The sequence below is a fragment of the Pelophylax lessonae genome (genome assembly GCF_965119305.1).
Source record: "Pelophylax lessonae genome assembly, chromosome: 6".
In the NCBI taxonomy this organism is placed as follows: Eukaryota; Metazoa; Chordata; class Amphibia; order Anura; family Ranidae; genus Pelophylax; species Pelophylax lessonae.
This window is the reverse complement of record NC_138773.1, coordinates 88,956,726-88,976,325: the sequence shown is the minus strand read 5'-3', so window position 1 is coordinate 88,976,325 and position 19,600 is coordinate 88,956,726. Positions and strand designations below refer to the sequence as shown.

At 45.2% G+C, this 19,600-nt stretch overlaps 1 protein-coding gene across 1 annotated transcript in view; it reads right to left on the bottom strand.

Annotated features, from left to right (window-relative positions):
• Positions 1-2,046: 2,046 nt before the first annotated feature.
• The window catches only part of INTS1 (integrator complex subunit 1), a 385,650-nt gene continuing 368,096 nt past the window's right edge, over positions 2,047-19,600 (bottom strand). The window contains exons 46-48 of the mRNA XM_082260644.1: positions 11,414-11,505; positions 9,743-9,852; positions 2,047-2,291 (exon numbers count right to left, since the gene is read on the bottom strand). Of these exons, the coding sequence (XP_082116770.1) occupies positions 2,161-2,291; positions 9,743-9,852; positions 11,414-11,505 (333 nt within the window). The 3' untranslated portion in view covers positions 2,047-2,160. The remainder of the gene's footprint in view (positions 2,292-9,742; positions 9,853-11,413; positions 11,506-19,600) is intronic.

The window sequence follows — 19,600 nt, the reverse complement described above, 5'->3', positions numbered from 1 at the left end:
TACAAATAAGGTAGGATTATACCTCCTATGACTGCTGTAATGTTACAGTCTGCTGGGTGGAGTGTTAGCTCTCAAACCAAGTCCACTTCCCACAAACACATGCTGTATTTACAAGGGGGACTTTTTAGTATCAGATATATACTGACCATATATGGAGGGGCCCATAATTCATACTGCCTCATAACGAGGAAAGAAAAAAAGGGAACGTTTACTCACCATACCAAACCGACAGGCACCCTCTCTTCACAATACCCTCTCCACCGGGGTGGGGGGTTGTGGACCACTCCGGACGCCTCGACTCTCTGGTTCCTGGCGTCCAAGCGAGACTTTTAACTCGCAAGGTCAGTCCCTCTACTGGGACTCCGTCGCGGCCGACCCAGCGCGGAGCTCTGGTCTGCACGCGCTCGTAGGCAGAAACCGGGGTGACCACTGGATCTCAACATCCAGCCCGTCGCCCGGCCCCGCATACTTACTTGAATGTGTCGCGGCCGACCAAGCGCAATGCAATGGTCTGCGCGCGCTCGTAGGCCGGCTGGGGTGACCACAAGTGTCGCCCAGTCCGGCATTTTTGCTTGAAGATCTCACAGGAAAAACACTGGAGAAAACTACCTAAAAAATGTCTTTTTCTAAAGAAAAAAGTCTTGCCAGGACCAAAAGATCCCAGCAAGGAACTTAGGTCCTTACTCCTGACTAGACAGAAAAAAACTGATTCCCTGTAGCAGAGAGAGGGAGGATATACCCTCAGGGACTGCCCCTAAGGTGGAGCCAGAACGTTTTGTCTTTCTGCCTAGTCCTACTCCTGCGGAGACAACATAACCCAGCTCTTGAGAATCAAGAAGACTACGTCTGTCAATGAGCGATAGAGAAATTACATATTGTTTTATTTACCCATTGTGCAATTTATTGATCTCCAGCCACTAGCACCAACCTCATATAAAGTCCCGCGGGCCAATTTTCTGCTGTTTCTACAACTCTTATCAAATGTTTTCTTGTTTTGTTCATGGATAGTGCAAAAAGAGTTTTAGAGCTGGAATTATTTAAACAGGAAAAAAAAGAAAAAATTCCGGTTTCCTCTCATTATTCCTAACACACACTACTTTAAGAAAAAAAAAAAAAAAGTTCTCCAGTTAGAATTAAACAGAAATTGCACATGGCATTAGATTGTGTGTGCTTAATGTTTCTTATCTTGGAGCTCCAACAGTGTCTGAAACGTAGAATGGAGTTCATGGTATAGACCTCATATTTTATGCAATATTGTATTTTCTTTACAGTAATGCAGCCAAATAAAAAAAAAAAAACAGGCAATAGTAAATAGCTTTTAACTTCTACAATGAAAAATGTGCATGTTTTCCTTTAAAGGGAATGTATAGTATTTGTTTATATCCAAGTTGCATGATTTTTTTCTTACAGAAACAAGGTAGAAAGTGGCATTTTACTAGCCAGTGACTTAGAACTTCGCCCTGGCGTGATAACTTTTGCCATCCACAGTAGCTGCACCATGTTTGTGGGTGTTGGCATCACCCATCCAACAAAAAGACAGCTCTATTAGCATACTATCCCCGCAGGGAACACAGCATGTTAGCTAGATCTATTATTTGTAGTTTATAGGTATCAATACAGTATCAAGAGGTATGCCCTGGACACCAGAAACATCTGGGGCCTGGAATCAAACTGCAAAACTCAGAACACTCAGCTTGCACAGTTGCATCTCTGCTGTAATAGTCTTTGGAGCCGAGTTGAAAATATGAAAGCAAGTGGGTTGAGTTGAAAATATGGAAGCAAGTGGGTTTCACACAATTCCTGCTATGGTCAGGAAAATCACCAGGTTGAGCTGAGGTCTACATTTTATTATATTGTCTATGGCAACAAAAGAATCCCTTTCTTGTAACCATCCTGGTATTTTTTTTTTTAATTTCATGGTTTTGCCTGTTTCCACTACACAAACTAAGGAATTCCCCAGTCTCCTTTCTTTTTTCACTCTTGGTTGTTGGAAAGTTGTGTTAGCTGCATCCTGATCTTCTGACAGAAGAGGAAAAGAATAAGACGTTGAATTCAACAGGTTGTTTTAATAAAAAATAATTAATTGAAACAACAACAGTATCTAAGTTAACATCTCTACAAGTTCACTTTTTCCTCTGAAATGTTAAAAATCCATTGTCTTCACTCGCGATTCTCTCGAACTATAGCCTCCATGTGAAGGACCTTCAAAGCTTCAGAGATCTGAGGGCTTGTGTCCATCTGCCCATAAATTCCCACTAGGAATGCTCTGTGAAGAAGTACAGCTGCGTGCTCTGCAAGGAGATGCGATACAAGAGTTATGATGCTAACATTAGAACTACATTGCTGAACAAAAGAGATAGGACTGGGTGAAATATGGTAATGGCTTGAACTATAAAATGACAATACTCTTAGGCTAGATGTAGGTGTGTAATGACAGGTGGAAGATCTGAGTGCCACAAGACTGTTTTGTATAATTCTCATGCAATACAGCTGTACAACTGCCCTTGCTGAACGTGCATGTTTATGCAAATATCCCTGGCACAGACTCACGGAAACCACAGCAAATCTTTCAGGAAAATAATTTCTGAATGATCAATGCTGCCCAATAAAGGCGCTAGTTTAGAGACCTGGACCGTTTTATTTAATCACATTTAGCCCTGTTTTTTAATTAGAACATATAGCTTCTCTGGAAACACACTTAGTCCATTACGGCGGTGTTTTCTGCATACTGGATGTGAGAAGTAAACGAAGGGGCGGAGAGATGTCCCCATGATCATCGACATCACTTCCTGTGTGGTTTCAGGAAGTGATGCTCTGTCCCCATGATCAGACATCACTTCCTGTGTGGTTTCAGGAAGTGATGCTCTGTCCCCATGATCGACATCACTTCCTGTGTGGTTTCAGGAAGTGATGCTCTGTCCCCATGATCGACATCACTTTCTGTGTGGTTTCAGGAAGTGATGCTCTGTATTTATTTGGCAGTATTTCAAATTGAGGCTTGGAACACAAGTCGGTCTCATTTCCGGTTCTGGGCGGTCCACGGCTCACTTCCTGCCTAACTCATTTGTAACCAAGTGATATGTTATATATAGAAGTGTTTCTATCTGCTGACACATATCTTTTGAAAAAGGCACGTATGCCAAAACATGTTAAGAGGACTCAGTCAGCACAGCTGTTTTATATACTCTACACGCTTTTCTGTCATGGATGTTTGTAAGTGTATCAGCCGTTTTTAGAAATAAATTGTTTTAGCAATATTACGCTATATGTCCCCCATTTTTCTTTTTTGATACACCCCCCATTGTGGAAGTGGATTTCGTGATTGCTCTCATCTATTGGGGATCTACACGCTGTCCAACGTGGTCGGTGAATCTTGTGGGGACACTCCATCACTTCTTTCAAGCTTGGTTTGATTCCTATGCTTTATGGCATTTGGAGTCCTATTCATTCGGTGAGCGCAATCTTTTTTATACCTTTACTGGTGTAGGGATTAGCTGCACTATGAGTTTTTCACATTTATTTTTAGCAATATTATGCTATGTGCTCCTCCTTTTGTCTTTTTGATGTACCATCTCTTGGGAAAGTGGAGTCTCCGTCTGATCCTCATCATCAGTGATTGGCACGTTGCTCATCGCGGACGGTAAATCCTGTTGAGACACTACAATATTTCCTTCAAGCCTGTTTGACCTCTTTGCCATAAGGTATTTGGGGTCCTTTCCATTTGGTGAGCGCAATCTTATTTATACCGTTATTGGTGGAGGGATTTGCTGCACAACTTGGTCACATCATTTGCCACCATCTTTCATGATTGGATTTTTCTTATCATTATTCTATGTACCTTATTGCTGGTTCAATTGGACTTTTTATGTTGTCGGACATTTACTAGTTTTTAGCGCTACACATTTTTCTTTTTTTCATCACTTTTTTGTCTAGTGATTGGTGTTAGCTGCTCATTCTCACATTTTAAGATAGCGCAATATAATTTTTGGATTACACAGCTGTACAACTGCCCTGGCTGAATGTGCATGTTTATGCAAATATCCCTGGCACAGACTCACGGAAACCACAGCAAATCTTTCAGGAAAATAATTTCTGAATGATCAGTGCTGCCCGATAAAGGCGCTAGTTTAGAGTTCAGAAACGCTGCTGTACCTACAGTATGTGACAAGTAAAGAAAGTCTAGTAGGAGCAGATGGTGTGCTGGTGATACATGCTTGTGCCTAAAACTATGACATGGCCCTATCTAGAATATATCACTACATCAGGCCAAACACGGCTGGAGTGCACCACATCTCCAGATTCAAGTGATCACACTACAACCTCTGCTGATGCCCCAATGCGGAGATGGAGACACAATCTTGCTTAACTTCTGTGATCACAAACTTAACTGTGTTCTGATTCACTAACATTTCTCTCATCTCATTAACTTAAAGTCTATGTAACGCCCATTTTTTTTAATTTTGGAAAATGCAGGGAATGGTAATACCCCAGTTTTTTTTTCCCCCCATAAGTGTCCCAATGAAGAGATTTCCTTTAATTCCTTATTGAAGTGACATGAACCGATAGAAAATCTCTCCAAAGTGATTGAAATCTCTTCATGAATAGTTGTTGCAGAAACAGGAGCCCCCATTGGAAAATGTAAACTCGCTTTCTGTTGTGATAACTGAAATTTTTAGATTTTACCCTACTTACAATACCTGCGACAGAGGTCACCAGGACAAATCAAAAGGGCCAATCTCTCTGACAGTGATTCTAACCCCTCAACACTAACCAAAACTGCATAGGCCTGTTTACATTATAACTGTAGAAATGTAAAAGATAGCAAATGCCTATATGAAAGAAGATAATGCCTGTTATTTTCAAAGTAAATTGCTGAGGTTTTAAAAGCATGTAGAAAAGGTAACATTAAGCGCTCTCCCTCCATCCTTCTTTCTTTCTTTCTCTCCCCCTCTCCATGCATCCCTCTTTCTTTCTCTCCCCCTCCCTCCATCCCTCCCTTTTTCTCTCCCCCTCCATTCCTCCCTTTTTCTTTCTCTTTCCTTCCACCCCTCTTTCTTTCGCTCTACCCCCATCCCTCTCCATCCATCCCTTTGTCTTTTATCTGTTCCTTCATTCTTTCTCCCTCTTTTTCTATAACTCTCTTTCTCTCTCCCTCCATCCATGCCTTTCTTTCTTTCTCCTTCCTTCCATCCATTCCTTTCTTGCTCTCTCTCTACCTCCATCCCTTCCTTTGCCTCACTCTGTCCCTCTTTCGTTCTTTCATCCTTTCTTTCTCCATCCTTCTTTCTTTCTCTCTCTATCCACCCCTCTTTCTTTCGCTCTCCCTCCACCCCTCTTTCTTTTTCTGTCTCTCCATTCCTCTCTCTCCATCTCACTTTCTCTCTCACCCACCATCCCTCTTTCTCTCTCTCCATCCCTCTCCACCCATCCCTTTTTTCTCTCCCTCCATCCCTCTTTCTCTCTCCCCCCATCCCTCTCCATCCATCCCATTTTCTTTTATTTTTTCTTTCATCCCTCTTTTTCTCTAACCATCCATCCCTCTTTCTTTTCCTCTCCCTCCATCCATCCCTCTTTCTTGCTCTCTCCATCCACCCCTTTTTCTTTTGTCTGTTCTTTCATTCTTTCTTTCTACATCCCTCTTTTTCTATTACTCTTTCTCACTCCCTCCATCCCTTTTTTCTTCTCTCTCCATCCATCCCTTTTTCCTTCTCTCCCCCTCCATCCATCCCTCTTTCTTTCTCTCTCCCCCTCCATCACTTTATTCTTTCTCTCTCCCTCCATCTCTTCATGCTCTCTTTCCATCCATTCCTCTTTCTTTCTCTCTCCCTTCATCCCTCTCCACCCATACCTTTTTCTTTCTCTCTCCCTCCCTCTTTCTTTCTTTCTCTCTCCCCCATTCCTCTCCATCCATCCCTTTGTCTTTTGTCTGTTCTTTCATTATCCCTCTTTTTCTATAACTCTTTCTCTCTCCCTCCATCCCTCTTTCTTTCTCTCCCTTCTCCACTCTTTCTTTTGTTCTTTCATCTTTTTCTCCATCCCTCTTTCTTTCTCTCTCCCTCTACCCCTCTTTCTTTCTCTCACCCTCCATCCCTCTTTCTATTTCCCCCCACCCCTCTCCTTCCATCTTTTTTTTTTTCCATCCATCTTTCTTTCTCTCCATCCATCTTTACTTCTTTCCCTACATCTTTCCTTCTTTCCCTACATCTTTCCCTACATCTTTCTTTCTCTTCATCTTTCTTTCTTTTTCTCTCCATCTTCCTTTTTTTCTTTCCCTTTCTTTCTTTCTCTCTCTCTCCCTCCACCCTACCTATTTCATCCATTCTTTCTCCATCCCTCTTCCTTTCTCTCACCCCCCATCCCTTTCTTTTTTTCTCCTTCCATCCCTCTCTTTCTCTCCCTCCATCTTTCTTTTCCTTTCTTTCCCTACATCTTTCTTTCTCTTCATCTTTCTTTTTTTTCTATCTTTATTTCTTTCCCTCCATCTTTTTTTCCCTACATCTTTCTTTCTTCCCCTACATCTTTCTGTCTTTCCCTCTATCTTTCTTTCTTTCCTTCCCTACATTTTTCTCTCTCTCCGTCTTTCTTTCCCTCCATCTTTCTTTCTCACTCTCCCTCCATCTTTATTTCTTTCCCTACACCTTTCTTTCTCTTCATTTTCTTCTCTCTTCGTCTTTCGTTCTTTACATCTTTCTTTCCCTACATCTTTCTCTCCCTCTTTTTTTCCCCTTCATCTTTCTTTCTTTCCCACTCTCCATCTTTCTTTCCCACTCTCCATCTTTCTTTCCCACTCTCCATCTTTCTTTCCCACTCTCCATCTTTCTTTCCCACTCTCCATCTTTCTTTCCCACTCTCCATCTTTCTTTCACATCCTCCATCTTTCTTTCACATCCTCCATCTTTCTTTCACATCCTCCATCTTTCTTTCTTTCATTCCCTCCATCTTTCTTTCATTCCCCCTGTGACGGTACTCACCGTCACTGGGAATGAAAGACAGACAATATATGTGGGTCCCTTGGAGTAATGTTACTTTGGATTCCAGTCCATGTCTCCCCAAGACAGTAAGACTCATAGCACATGCGAAAATCAGCTTAACCACCTGTCTTCCACACCTCGTTTGAATATGCCGAAATACACACCTGTTATCTACAATCTGTTCTGTGTTTACACTTATGATGATGTGTATTGTATTTCAATGTCAGAGACGGGCAGTGTGTCACTGATGGTCTCTTCCTATTGTCTGTGTATTGAGGTGGGGTGTGTATTCTGTTAAGCCTGTATGTCCCATTGTTAATGAACTCACATATTGTTTCTGTCCAGATGGCTAGATAATTAGTTCAGGTAATTCTATTTCTGTATACAATTTCATCTGCATATGGTAATGTAATCAGGCACCTGAACTGATGGGGTAATCTGATCAGGAGGGGGATGTCCATGCTGTATATATTCTGCGTGAGTTGTTCAATAAAGGAGAAGGTTCCTTAACTTATACAAGTTGTCGGCTAGCTTTGTATGGGGTCGGCTAGGATATTTGATATCTATGTTCAAGACTGGGCAGAAGCAGTATACTGACAGAAATCCACAAGCACAGTGTGGGTCGCGGTTCCGTTACACCCTCCATCTTTCTTTCCCTCCATATTTCTTTCACTTTCCCTCGTCTTTCTTTCCCACCATCTTTCCCTCCATCTTTCTTTCTTTCTCTCACTCTTCCTTTTTTCTTTCCCTCCATCTTTCTTTCTTTCCCTCCCTCTTTCTCTCTCCCCCCATCTTTCTTTCCCTACATTTTTCTTTCTCTCTGTCTTTCTTTCTCTAACATCATCTATCTTTCTCTCTGTCTTTCTTTGTTTCCCTACATCTTTCTTTCTCTCCATATTTCTTTCTTTCCTTCCCTCTGTCTTTCTTTCTCTCCCTCAATCTTTCTTTCCCTCCACCTTTCTTTCCCTACATTTTTCTCTCTGTCTTTCTTTCTTTCCCTACATCTTTCTTTCTTTATCTCCATCTTTCTTTCTTTATCTCCATCTTTATTTCTTTCCCTACATCTTTCCTTCTTTCTTTCCCTCCATCTTTCTTTATTTCCCTCTGTCCTTCTTTCCCTACATGTTTGATTCTCTCCATCTTCCTTTTTTTCTTTCCCTCCATCTTTTTCTTTCATTCTCTCCATCTTCCTTTTTTTTTTCTTTCCCAATTTATTTCTCCATCCCTCTCTTTCTCTCTCCCTCCACCCCTCTTTCTTTCTCTCACCCACTATCCCTCTTTATTTCTCTCTCACCCACCATCCCTCTTTTTTCTCTCTCACCCACCATCCCTCTTTCTTTCGCACTCCCTCCATCCCTCTTCTCTCAATCCATTTTTCTCTCTCCCTCTCCATCCCTTTATTTTTTTCTCTTGCCCTCCATCCCTCTTTCTTTCTTTCTCCCTCTCCATTTTTCTTTCCCTTCATCTTTCTTTCTTTCTCTACATCTTTCCTTCCCTTCATCTTTCTTTCTCTCCCTCCATCTTTCTTTCTTTCCCTCCATCTTTCTTTCTCTCACTCGTCCTTTCTTTCCCTCCATCTTTCTTTCTCTCACTCTTCCTTTCTTTCCCTCTATCTTTCTCTCCCTCACTCTTCCTTTCTTTCCCTCCATCTTTCTCTTTCCCTCCATCCTTTTCTCTCTCACACTTCCTTTTTTTTTTCTTTCCCTACATCTTTCCTTCTTTCTTTTCCTCCTCCCCTAAATTTTTTTTCTTTCGCTCTCCCTCCATCCCTCTTTCTTTCTCTCTCGCCATCCCTCTTTCTTTCTCTCTCTCCATCCCTCTTTCTTTCTCTCTCTCCATCCCTCTTTCTTTCTCTCTCTCCATCCCTCTTTCTTTCTCTCTCTCCATCCCTCTTTCTTTCTCTCTCTCCATCCCTCTTTCTTTCTCTCTCTCCATCCCTCTTTCTTTCTCTCTCTCCATCCCTCTTTCTTTCTCTCACCCACCATCCCTCTTCTGCTATCGCTTTTTCTTGCCCTCCATCCCTCTCTTTTTCTGTCCCCCGACAGACTTTTTTTCCATCCATCTTACTTTATTTCCATCTTTCTTTCTTTCCCTCCATCTTTCTCTCCATCTTTCTTTCTCGCCATCTTGCTTTCTTTCTCGCCATCTTGCTTTCTTTCTCTCCATCTTTCTTTCTCGCCATCTTGCTTTCTTTCTCTCCATCTTTCTTTCTCGCCATCTTGCTTTATTTCTCTCCATCTTTCTTTCTCGCCATCTTGCTTTCTTTCCCTCCATCTTTCTTTTCTTGATTTCTGTCCCTACATCATTCTTTCTTTCACTACATTTTTCTTTACCTCCATCTTTCTTTCTCTCCATCTTTCTTTCCCTACATCTTTCTTTTTCACTGTCCATTACTTCACAGTATGATTGTAACTGAAGAACAGGCAAACTTTAAATAGAGCTTTCTTCATCAATTAATATTATATAAAGGCACACTATAACTAAAGTCATCAGAAGACAATATACTGTATTGAAAGTGTGTCAAAAAAGCTCCCTTTCCTCCGATTTAGACACATAAGTCCTAATGGATAGGATCGGTGGATTAACGCATCTAATAGCCTTCTGTGTGCTAACTACTGACTCTCACATGAGTCAGTGAAAAGGTCCCATGAGCCAGCAATAAAAATGCTATCACTATGTATAGCTGGTCTCTGGACTGATCTCCTTCCATTTTGTGTGTAAAATAACATGGATGATAACAGGGGGTGTTTAGCTGTTTGAGCAGATCTTACCTTGGCATAGTAGTATGTACCCCGCCAGGTTATTCAGTGCCGTTTGTACCACTTCAGAGTCTCTACTGCCAAGGCAGTACATAAAGGTAGGGAGAAAGTCTGCAGCAATGCTGAAAAAAACATAAGGATCGATCAGTAACAGCTGTGTGTTTTAAAACAAAAATCCACATCCCCCAAAAGTTAGGTACACGTGGAATAGTGTGGAGGTCCTCCTTTAGTATAAACCAGTTAAGAAGGGTTCAGTGGGGTGACCTTGTTACTCTGTCCTAAAAAGTGTAAGAAAATCCAAAGAATGTTCAGAGGTATTCTTTAGTCCTGCCGTAGGGTGAAAACACTGCCCTTCCATAGATATGGCGAGTGAAAGATGCCACTCTAAGTCAGGAATTGTGTTACTGGCAGGATCACCAGCTGGAAATAAACGGGGAAAAAAAGTCTGAAAAAGAAATCTAAAATCTACTTCTGCCAACATAACAAAAGACTGGTACGCCGCTATATAGAAAATTCAGTTCTCAGGTTTAGAAACACTCCAAAAAAAAGAGGTGCGCCCAAGCTGCCGACTCGAACAAGGTATATTTCAGGCATTGGGTAATGACAAGCGGTTTTACATTTTTTTTGAAAAACAGTGAAAATACCTTCTTTAGATATTCATATGATCGCTTTAAGTGTGAGTCAATCTATGCAGGGCCAATGTGGTGAGTGGTGAGAACTCATAGCCCTATGTCACTTCCTGCATTTTCTCACAAGTCCTTGCCACATGTTAAATCACAAATTTTGTCCATCACCTTCTGGCCTACATGGAGATATTAGAAGGCACAGACAAGCCTGTAGCCGCACAAGTAGCCATACAAGTCCCAGCGACTGCCCTTCCCTTTCTGTCTTCTCCTCCACTCATACTCGTCCTTTGTTTTTATGAAATGCAGCATGTTTTCTGAATGGGGGGAGAAGATCCCGCTATTCATCTGCCTCAGCTCCATTCATAGAGTGTATTGAATATACTGAATAAAATGCAATTCATTTTATGAATAGAGAGGACAGAAAGGGGTGTGTGGCATTCAGGACTATAATACACTGATATATGAGGCTTGATTTACACTATTGTGGGTATTGCAACAGTTCCCCCACCCGCAACCAAATTGCGCTGTTCCTTAGAAATGCATAAGGCTGTCATTTATTCCTAATGGCACCCCCACGCATCTAAAAATGCAGCGCATTTGCGGGTGCGGTAGCCAAAGCTCCATGCGATTTCCCTGCTGCTGCATTTTGCAGGAACCCTTTTCCTGCACGAAACATGGATACAGCTCTTTCAGATGAATGGGCTTCCGTGCCCATGCAAAGCAACTCACAATAGTGTGAGCCAGGACTTCGACCTAAGGCAATTAACCCACTCAGCTCTAAAGTTCAGCACTGTGAAGAGAACCTATCATTACTGGAGAAAATGTTTTTATACTAATGTGCAATCAAGAGGACAAAGGATACACTCATTACAGGCAAGTTATATTACCGAAGCTGTAGCCACAAAAACATTCAGCATTAATAAGCACAACTATAGGTTATTTAGCAATAGAAGATGCACAACATTTCAAAAGAATCCTCCACTATATATGAGAGACCAGTGAAAACCTGAACATTGAACTAAGCACATCTATAACAAAGCATATCTGCCTCACCCACCTGGGATTACACTGAATGGAGCGCAGGGCCAGGATGAAGGCCAGATTGCGACACGATTCCTCTGTGGAGCTCATGAGCCTCTGAAAATCGCTCTGTGAAAACAAAGAGGAACAAGCGCATTGCCCTTACTACATCTTCAATCAGAAGAGTTCACTGTGTGCAGCATTGATTCTCCCCCACACTGAGTTCACAGGATCACAGACATGCAGCTCCTCACACTGTTCCCTTGTTACATTCTACAAGGACTCCACAAGATGGAAGTATTCCCTGCAGTGTGAATGTGAGGCCCAGAGTCCAGGACCAATAAAGGGAGGTTTAAACAATTACAGGCTGCTCACTTCAAAGGCAGTTTCTCTAACAGTTTCAAGTTCACACCAGAAAGTCAAATATAAAAGCATCGCCAAACAAACAGTTTATTTAAAAATTAAAAAGGTAACTAAAGCTGGAGTTTTAAAGTGCAACCCCACTTTAAATCTCACTCAGGATTTAAGGTGGATTTAAACTCAAAAAGTGGACAATAAAAGCAACATCTATAAAGGTTAATTTGCTCCTAAGCAGTACTTTAAAAAGGTAACTTTTGTTTAAATTATTCTTGAAAGATAGAGTATATTCTGTGCCTATAGACTCGAAGCTGTATATCTGGAGCGAGAAATTACCTAAGGCACTGCTGTCCCTGACTCCTAGTCTCAGCAGATTTAATAAGGTCACTATTGTACCACTCACTGTTTCTCTTGCTGGAGGGAATGCTGCAGTGCAAAATGGTCTTTCTACTCCCACTTCATTCATTCTGACAATATGAAATTTTTGAACTTCAGCTGCTGCTTTTTGTATATTCCTCCACCAGTTATCACATAACCAGTAATGGGGCAGAAGCAGCTGATATGGGGAAGCAAAGCCCTTTTCCTCTACCAAGATAGTCATACATCATGTACATCTCTGAACAAGGACATCATGCAGAACAAGCCTAAGTCATTGGAAGATGTCTCCTTGCTTCCTGTCAGACAAAGTTCAGATGCAGAGAGCATTAAAAAAAAGAGAGTTGGGGCGTGGCTTGGACATAGATGGGTGAAGACGTGCTATACTTGAGCTCCTGCCTTCACGCCAGCGCAACACCATCTTTTCTACAAATATACATCGGCATGTTATCTGCGAAGAAAAGCAGAACAAAGACCCCTTGCAAGCAACCCAGGACAAGCTCCTCAAGAGCGGAGATCCAAAACTTTTTTCCGGGCTCACATAAACCTGGCCCTGAGTCCAAGATGGTAACGACGCATGGCCGCTTGGCTGAGGCCTCCTCCTCTCAGGCGCCTCCAGCCTCTCCTGCCTCCTGTGGGCTCAGACAGTTATTCTGAGGTCCCACTAGTGTTAGAATCGGGCAGACACCTCCCCCCAAAACTCACAGACTGCACACCGGCTGAGATCGTGACGGTGGAGCTCCGGACTCTCCTGCAAGCTCTCCCCACGAAAGCAGATATAGAGGCCCTTATTCAAAAGTTTACGGATGTCCACTGCACAGACATACAGTAAGTCCAGGTGAAGGTTCAGTCACCGGCGGGACGTCTCGCAACCGCGGCAACGGCAACTGCTACCCTGTAACGTCAGGTGGCGATGCTGGAGGTGACCTGCGACTCCCAGGCTGAGGCGACAGTGGCTCTACAACTCCGTTTGGAGAAAACCAGGGGAAAGGAGCCGCCGGAACAACTTGTGGCTCCGTGACCTCCCAGAAGCTACAGGCTCCGAAGATTTATGTGACACTGTTACAGCGATCTTTTACAGAGTAATGGACACTACCCCACCTGCCAACTTGGAGATAGATAGGGTCCACAGATACCTGGGACCTAAATCTTCTGAGCCACTACGCCCACGAGACATGATATGCCATCTCCATCACTACTCACACAAGGAAGCCATCCTCCACAAAGCTTGGGAAGCTGGTCAGGTAGACCTCGATAGATCCCCAATTAGACTACTGCCAGACATTTCCGGAGTCACTCTACAGCGCAGAGATCTTCTCCGCCCTGTTGAGAGCACCTCCAGACTCTCCTGCCTCCTGTATGGGCTTGGACAGTTATTCTAAAGTCCCACTGGTGCTACAATCGGGCAGACACCTCCCCCCCAAAACTCACAGACTGCACACCGGCTGAGATCGTGACGGTGGAGCTCCGGACTCTCCTGCAAGCTCTCCCCACGAGAGCAGATATAGAGGCCCTTATTCAAAAGTTTACGGATGCCCACCGTACAGACATACAGTAAGTCCAGGTGAAGGTTCAGTCACCAGCGGGACGTCTCGCAACCGGGGCAACGGCAACTGCTACCCTGGAACGTCAGGTGGCAGAGCTGGAGGTGGCCTGCGACTCCCAGGCTGAGGCGACAGTGGCTCTACAACTCCGTCTGGAGAAAACCGGGGGAAAGGAGCCGCCGGAACAACTTGTGGCTCCGTGACCTCCCCGAAGCTACAGGCTCCGAAGATTTATGTGACACTGTTACAGCGATCTTTTACAGAGTAATGGACACTACCCTGGAGAGCTCTTCTCTGCCCTGTCCTGGACCATGTCCGACAGCTGGGACATACATACTGATGAGGCTACCCCATCTCTGTCTCGATTTGGAAGGCCTCCTCTTTTTTTCTCTCCGCTCGCAGGCTGACCTACCAGGTCTCTTTGCCTCCCTGGAAACAGATTGCATTCTGGTGCCGGATTGCAGCTATTGCAGAGAATGCTGGGATGCCTGGGAGTCATCTCTTCCCTCTCTAGTCAACCACCCCATCAGCCTGGATAGCGTCGCCGCTCCAGGGCACCTACTCTGGATGGCTCTCGAGAATCCTGATCAGTGGTTTCAAGGGGAGTTTGAATCGTCCAGACTCCTCTTCTTGTATTGCTATGTTTTAACATGCCTTTAAATGACTGCCCACACAGGGTGGCCCCCAGGTGAATGTTCCCCTGTTCTATCCCTCCGGCTTAACTTTTACCATCGGAACCTTTTCTGCCATTTTATTGAAGGGCTTTGCGCCCTAATTTTTTCCCATCTTCTTCCTCCCTCATATAGTAGGGGAGGAGGGGAAAGCTATTTTATGTACGATCCCACCAGTTGAGCGGGAGGGCTGGACACCTCTATATATGTTTCGGTGTTTTTTTATTTTTTATTTTGGTATTTCACTGAAACATTGCTTTGGGCTTCGCCTATGCTGGAAGGGATCATGCCTCCCATTGAGGGGGGTCAACTGATCTCACCATGAGGACGGTCATGTGGGAGGGGGTGGATTCTGGGCAGTCAATCATGTTGCTGCATCGTTTCCGGGTAGGCCGCTGTGGGTTGTCGGTTGCCCTTGGAGAAGCTGGATGGTGCCGAGTAGGGCATGATGTTCATGTCACCACTGCATTTCTGTGGGACATACTTACCATTATCTGGAAGTGGTGGGACGTCTGGAAGTGGTGGGACGTGCATCAGTTTGTCTGGCGTGCATTCCTCTGTACCTTATACTTTATAAGTCGTGTCTTTGCTCTCGCACTGTCAGGCCCCGGGAGGGATGGGCGACTTAGGGCCGACTCCCTTGTATCATTAAGGATCATAGTGGTTGAAGCTACCAAGCAGTACTGGATATAAAATGTTTGTTAAGTCATATCGTAACTCTGACTTACACTGTTTAATCTTAGGTAAGGTGTTTCTGCGGCTTACCCGCTGTTTGATTATATTGGCTGGTAGTAGATACTGGGAGCTCCACTCCTGGTCAGTGTTTAAGCTCCTCCCCCACTTTAGGCCTCAGGCGGCCTTGCTGCTGTTTTGGTTTAAGTGCCATTATGGTGTTCCACTAGTTACCCTTGAGGGGGCTACTGAGTTAATTGTATTCCTCTTGATACAAACCTCTTCTCTCCGATCTTTCCCTGTTCTATTCTTACTCCTCATCCCCTCAGTCTTTTTTACGCTCTCTCGACAACCCCCCCCCCTTTTTTGTCTCTCGCCCTCTTCCCTCCCCATTGTGTTGGGCAAGGAATGGAGACTCTCTGTATCGTGTCTCTGAATGCCAGGGGGCTCAATTCACCGGAAAAGCGACGTATGCTCTTGCACGACTTGAAACGTCCACGGGCAGATGTTGCATTTCTCCAGGAAACACATTTCACAAATGACCCCCTTCCCTTGCTTAGAACTTGGTACTACCCTTTGACTTACCATGTCACCAATACCTTGACTAAGTCTAAGGGTGTTTCTATTTTGATCTCGAGCAAGGTTCCATGGAAATGCTCGGATACTCTCGTGGATGCCAGGGGTAGTTTCTTGTTACTTAAAGGTACAATCAGTGGTATCGGAGTAACTCTGGCCACTATTTATGCCCCCAATGTACAACAGGACCTCTTTCTCAGAAGCACCCTTGCAGGGTTCATACACATTTTCACCAATAAAATTGCATGACTTTTCCATGACTTCACGTAAATATTCATGACCCAATGTTTCATGAAATGTCTATGTATACATGTTAAATAAGAAGAAAATCCCTGTCACACCCAGCATATTTTTACTAAAATAAATGACAATCTTTGTAGTGTGCAGTACCTCTGCAGTTAGCTTTTCATCTCTGGATACAGCGTGACTCAAAATGGTCCCTTGTTTTACAGTGAATGAGATGGAAGCACCGCTGCCGCAGCTGGGAGCCGGTGTCACTTCAGGCGCACGGGTGAAAAAGCCAGCGATCGGATTGGAAGCTGTCAAGCACGCAGCTGCAGACTGGTGCTTTGCACCTTTAGCGTGGCTAGACAGCGCTGCCTCTCCCATGTTCGAAATGTCAAACGTTTTACGACACACACTGTACATTTAGCAGACATGATACAGGAGGTGGTCAGAGGCTACGGACATGATACAGGAGGTGGTCAGAGGCTGCGGACATGATACAGGAGGTGGTCAGAGACTGCAGACATGATACAGGAGGTGGTCAGAGGCTGCAGACATGATACAGGAGGTGGTCAGAGGCTGCGGACATGATACAGGAGGTGGTCAGAGGCTGCGGACATGATACAGGAGGTGGTCAGAGGCTGCTGCGGACATGATACAAGAGGTGGTCAGAGGCTGCTGCGAACATGATACAGGAGGTGGTCAGAGGCTGCTGCGGACATGATACAAGAGGTGGTCAGAGGCTGCTGCGAACATGATACAGGAGGTGGTCAGAGGCTGCTGCGGACATGATACAGGAGGTGGTCAGAGGCTGCTGCGGACATGATACAGGAGGTGGTCAGAGGCTGTGGACATGATACAGGAGGTGGTCAGAGGCTGCGGACATGATACAGGAGGTGGTCAGAGGCTGCGGACATGATACAGGAGGTGGTCAGAGGCTGCGGACATGATACAGGAGGTGGTCAGAGGCTGCGGACATGATACAGGAGGTGGTCAGAGGCTGCAGACATGACACAGGAGAAGGTCAGAGGCTGTGGACATGATACAGGAGGTGGTCAGAGGTTGCGGACATGATACAGGAGGTGGTCAGAGGCTGCGGACATGATACAGGAGGTGGTCAGAGGCTGCGGACATGATACAGGAAGTGGTCAGAGGCTGCGGACATGATAAAGGAGGTGGTCAGAGGCTGCGGACATGATACAGGAGGTGGTCAGAGGCTGCGGACATGATACAGGAGGTAGTCAGAGGCTGCGGACATGATACAAGAGAAGGTCAGAGACTGCAGACATGATAGAAGAGCACAGGGGAAGCAGAGAACACTGGAGAAGTAGAAGGGCACGGGGGGGGGGGGGACTGGAGAGAATTAAGGGGGGGGTTTGGAAAGCACTGCAGGGGGGTTGGAAGGCGCGGGGGGGGGGGGAGCATGGAAAACCAGGGGGAGAGGGGGGGGGAATGGAGAGCACTGTCTGGGGGGAACTGGAAATCACTGAGGGGGGGAGCCAGGGAGCTGGAGAGCACTGGGGGAGCCAGAAAGCATGGGGGGGGGGGAAGAGATGAAAAGCACTGTGGGGAGCTGAAGAGCACCGGGGGGGGGGCTTAAGGGCACTGGGGGGACTAAGAGCAATGGGGGGGGCTAAAGAACACTGGGGGGGGGCTAAAGAACACTGGGGGGGGCTAAAGAACACTGGGGGGGCTAAAGAGCACTGAGGGGGGGCTAAAGAGCACTGAGGGGGGCATTTTTACATTCAGCGAATAGCACTGGTACAGGTAGGTGTCCTTCCGGGTCCGCAGTTTGCCCTTACTGTCAGTCACTGGCAAGCAGCAGCAGCCGAGGAGATGACCCAATCAGGCAGCGGGGAGGGCCGGCCGCGGTTTGCCTGGAGACACTGACTGGCTAGCAGCAGTAACAGCCGGGAGATTATCAACCAATGAGGCAGCGGAAGCGTCACTGGAGGGCGGGCCGGCCGCATGGTATTTCCAGACAAATGATACCCCCTGACTGTGCTTTTCGAGTGGTTTGGGAAGCCCACAAATCAGTTATTTGGGGGTTTCTAATCAAGCATGGTGCACGGGTGAAGTGAGAAAAAGAGGCATAGTTGTCCTCTCTTCTACCAGACTTTTGAAACGTTGAGGCTCTCCATAAACATGTTACCTCTCCTGACACTGAACGAGAAATTCTGAGCCTTTGTACCAAGGTTTCTGAACTTCTTCTCAATTTGAAACATACATCTCGCTCTCTTACCTTAAGATCAACTTCTCAAGAACGGAAGCTATGGGGCTGAATATTCCTGCTAGGGATAGACCGATATGGTTTTTTCAGGTAAACGAATGGTAAAAAAGCGCTGGTGATCTTAAGTGTCAAAATTCCACACTTAAGATCACCAGCGCCTTTTTACCATTCGTTTATCTATTTATTGTTATTTAACAATTAAAAAGGGCAGCAGGTTTTTAGTATCTTTTGATAGGGCCAGGCGCCTTCACCTTTATTTTATGTTTTTTTTCAGGGCCGATACCGATATTTTGGTCACAATGTATCGGTATGGGCCGATATTTTGTACATTTAAAGTTTTGAAAAATAAAGACAATTTTTGACACATCTGGTACTGAACATGTTCATTTTTGTTTAATGCTTAATGGTTGGCTTGCTGGCACCCTGTGGTGGGTGGCTGGCATGGCACCATGTGGTGGGTGGGTGGCTGGCTGTCTGGCACCCTGTGGTGTGTGGCTGGCTTGCTGGCACCCTGTGGTGGGTGGCTGGCTGGCATCCTGTGGTGGGTGGCTGGCACAGGGCCTGTAGGCAGCTGGCTGGTACAGTGTCTGTGGCTGGCTGGTACAGGGCCTGTGGGTGGCTGGCTGTCTGGCACCCTGTTTGTGGGTGGCTGGCTGTCTGGCACCCTGTTTGTGGGTGACTGGCTGTCTGGCACCCTGTTTGTGGGTGACTGGCTGTCTGGCACCCTGTTGGTGGGTGGCTGGCTGGCACTCTGTGGTGGGTGGCTGGCTGGCACAGTGGCTGTGGATGGCTGGCTGGCTGGTACAGTGCCTGTGGGTGGCTGGCTTGCTGGTACAGTGCCTGTGGGTGGCTGGTACAGGGCCTGTGGATGTGGGTGTATGGCTGTGATACACTCCCGCGAGGCTAGTCCGGACTCCAGACGAAGCTGTCCAAGGCGAGGAATGCGGCCTAAGAAGGCAGAATGACGTCACAAAAATATTGGCAATATCCACCAATTCCAGGGCCGATACTAATAGATCGGGGAAAGTGCATATCGGCCGCCGATAATCTGTCTTTCCCTAATTCCTGCTTCCCTGCTCTAATCGTTGTAGCTCAACTGTAAATGTAACCACTTCTGGACCGGAAGAATTTATCCCCTTAATGACCAGGCTATTTTTTGTAATTTGTCACTGCGTGATTTTAGACAGTAAGCACCCAAAATAATTTTCTGTGAGGCATGTTGAGCCCAATAAATATTAAATTACCACATTTTCCGGCGTATAAGACGACCCCCCTAATTTTCAAGTTAAAACATAGGTTTTGGGCTATACTCGCCATATTAGACTACCTCCCTTGCGAAGCAAGGCAACACCATTAAGAAACATCAGATTTCTCATAGATCTCCAAGGTACCCCAAGTACTGTAATACATGTAATCTCTCATAATATCTCCAAGGTACCCCAAGTATAAGTATTACCGGTAGATGTAATCTCAAGATGATGGCTGTGCGGGAATCCTGTACCTGTATACCGTAGCTTCAGCTACATACAGTATACTGCGCTGAGCCAATCACGGAGAGCGATGTATTTTATTAT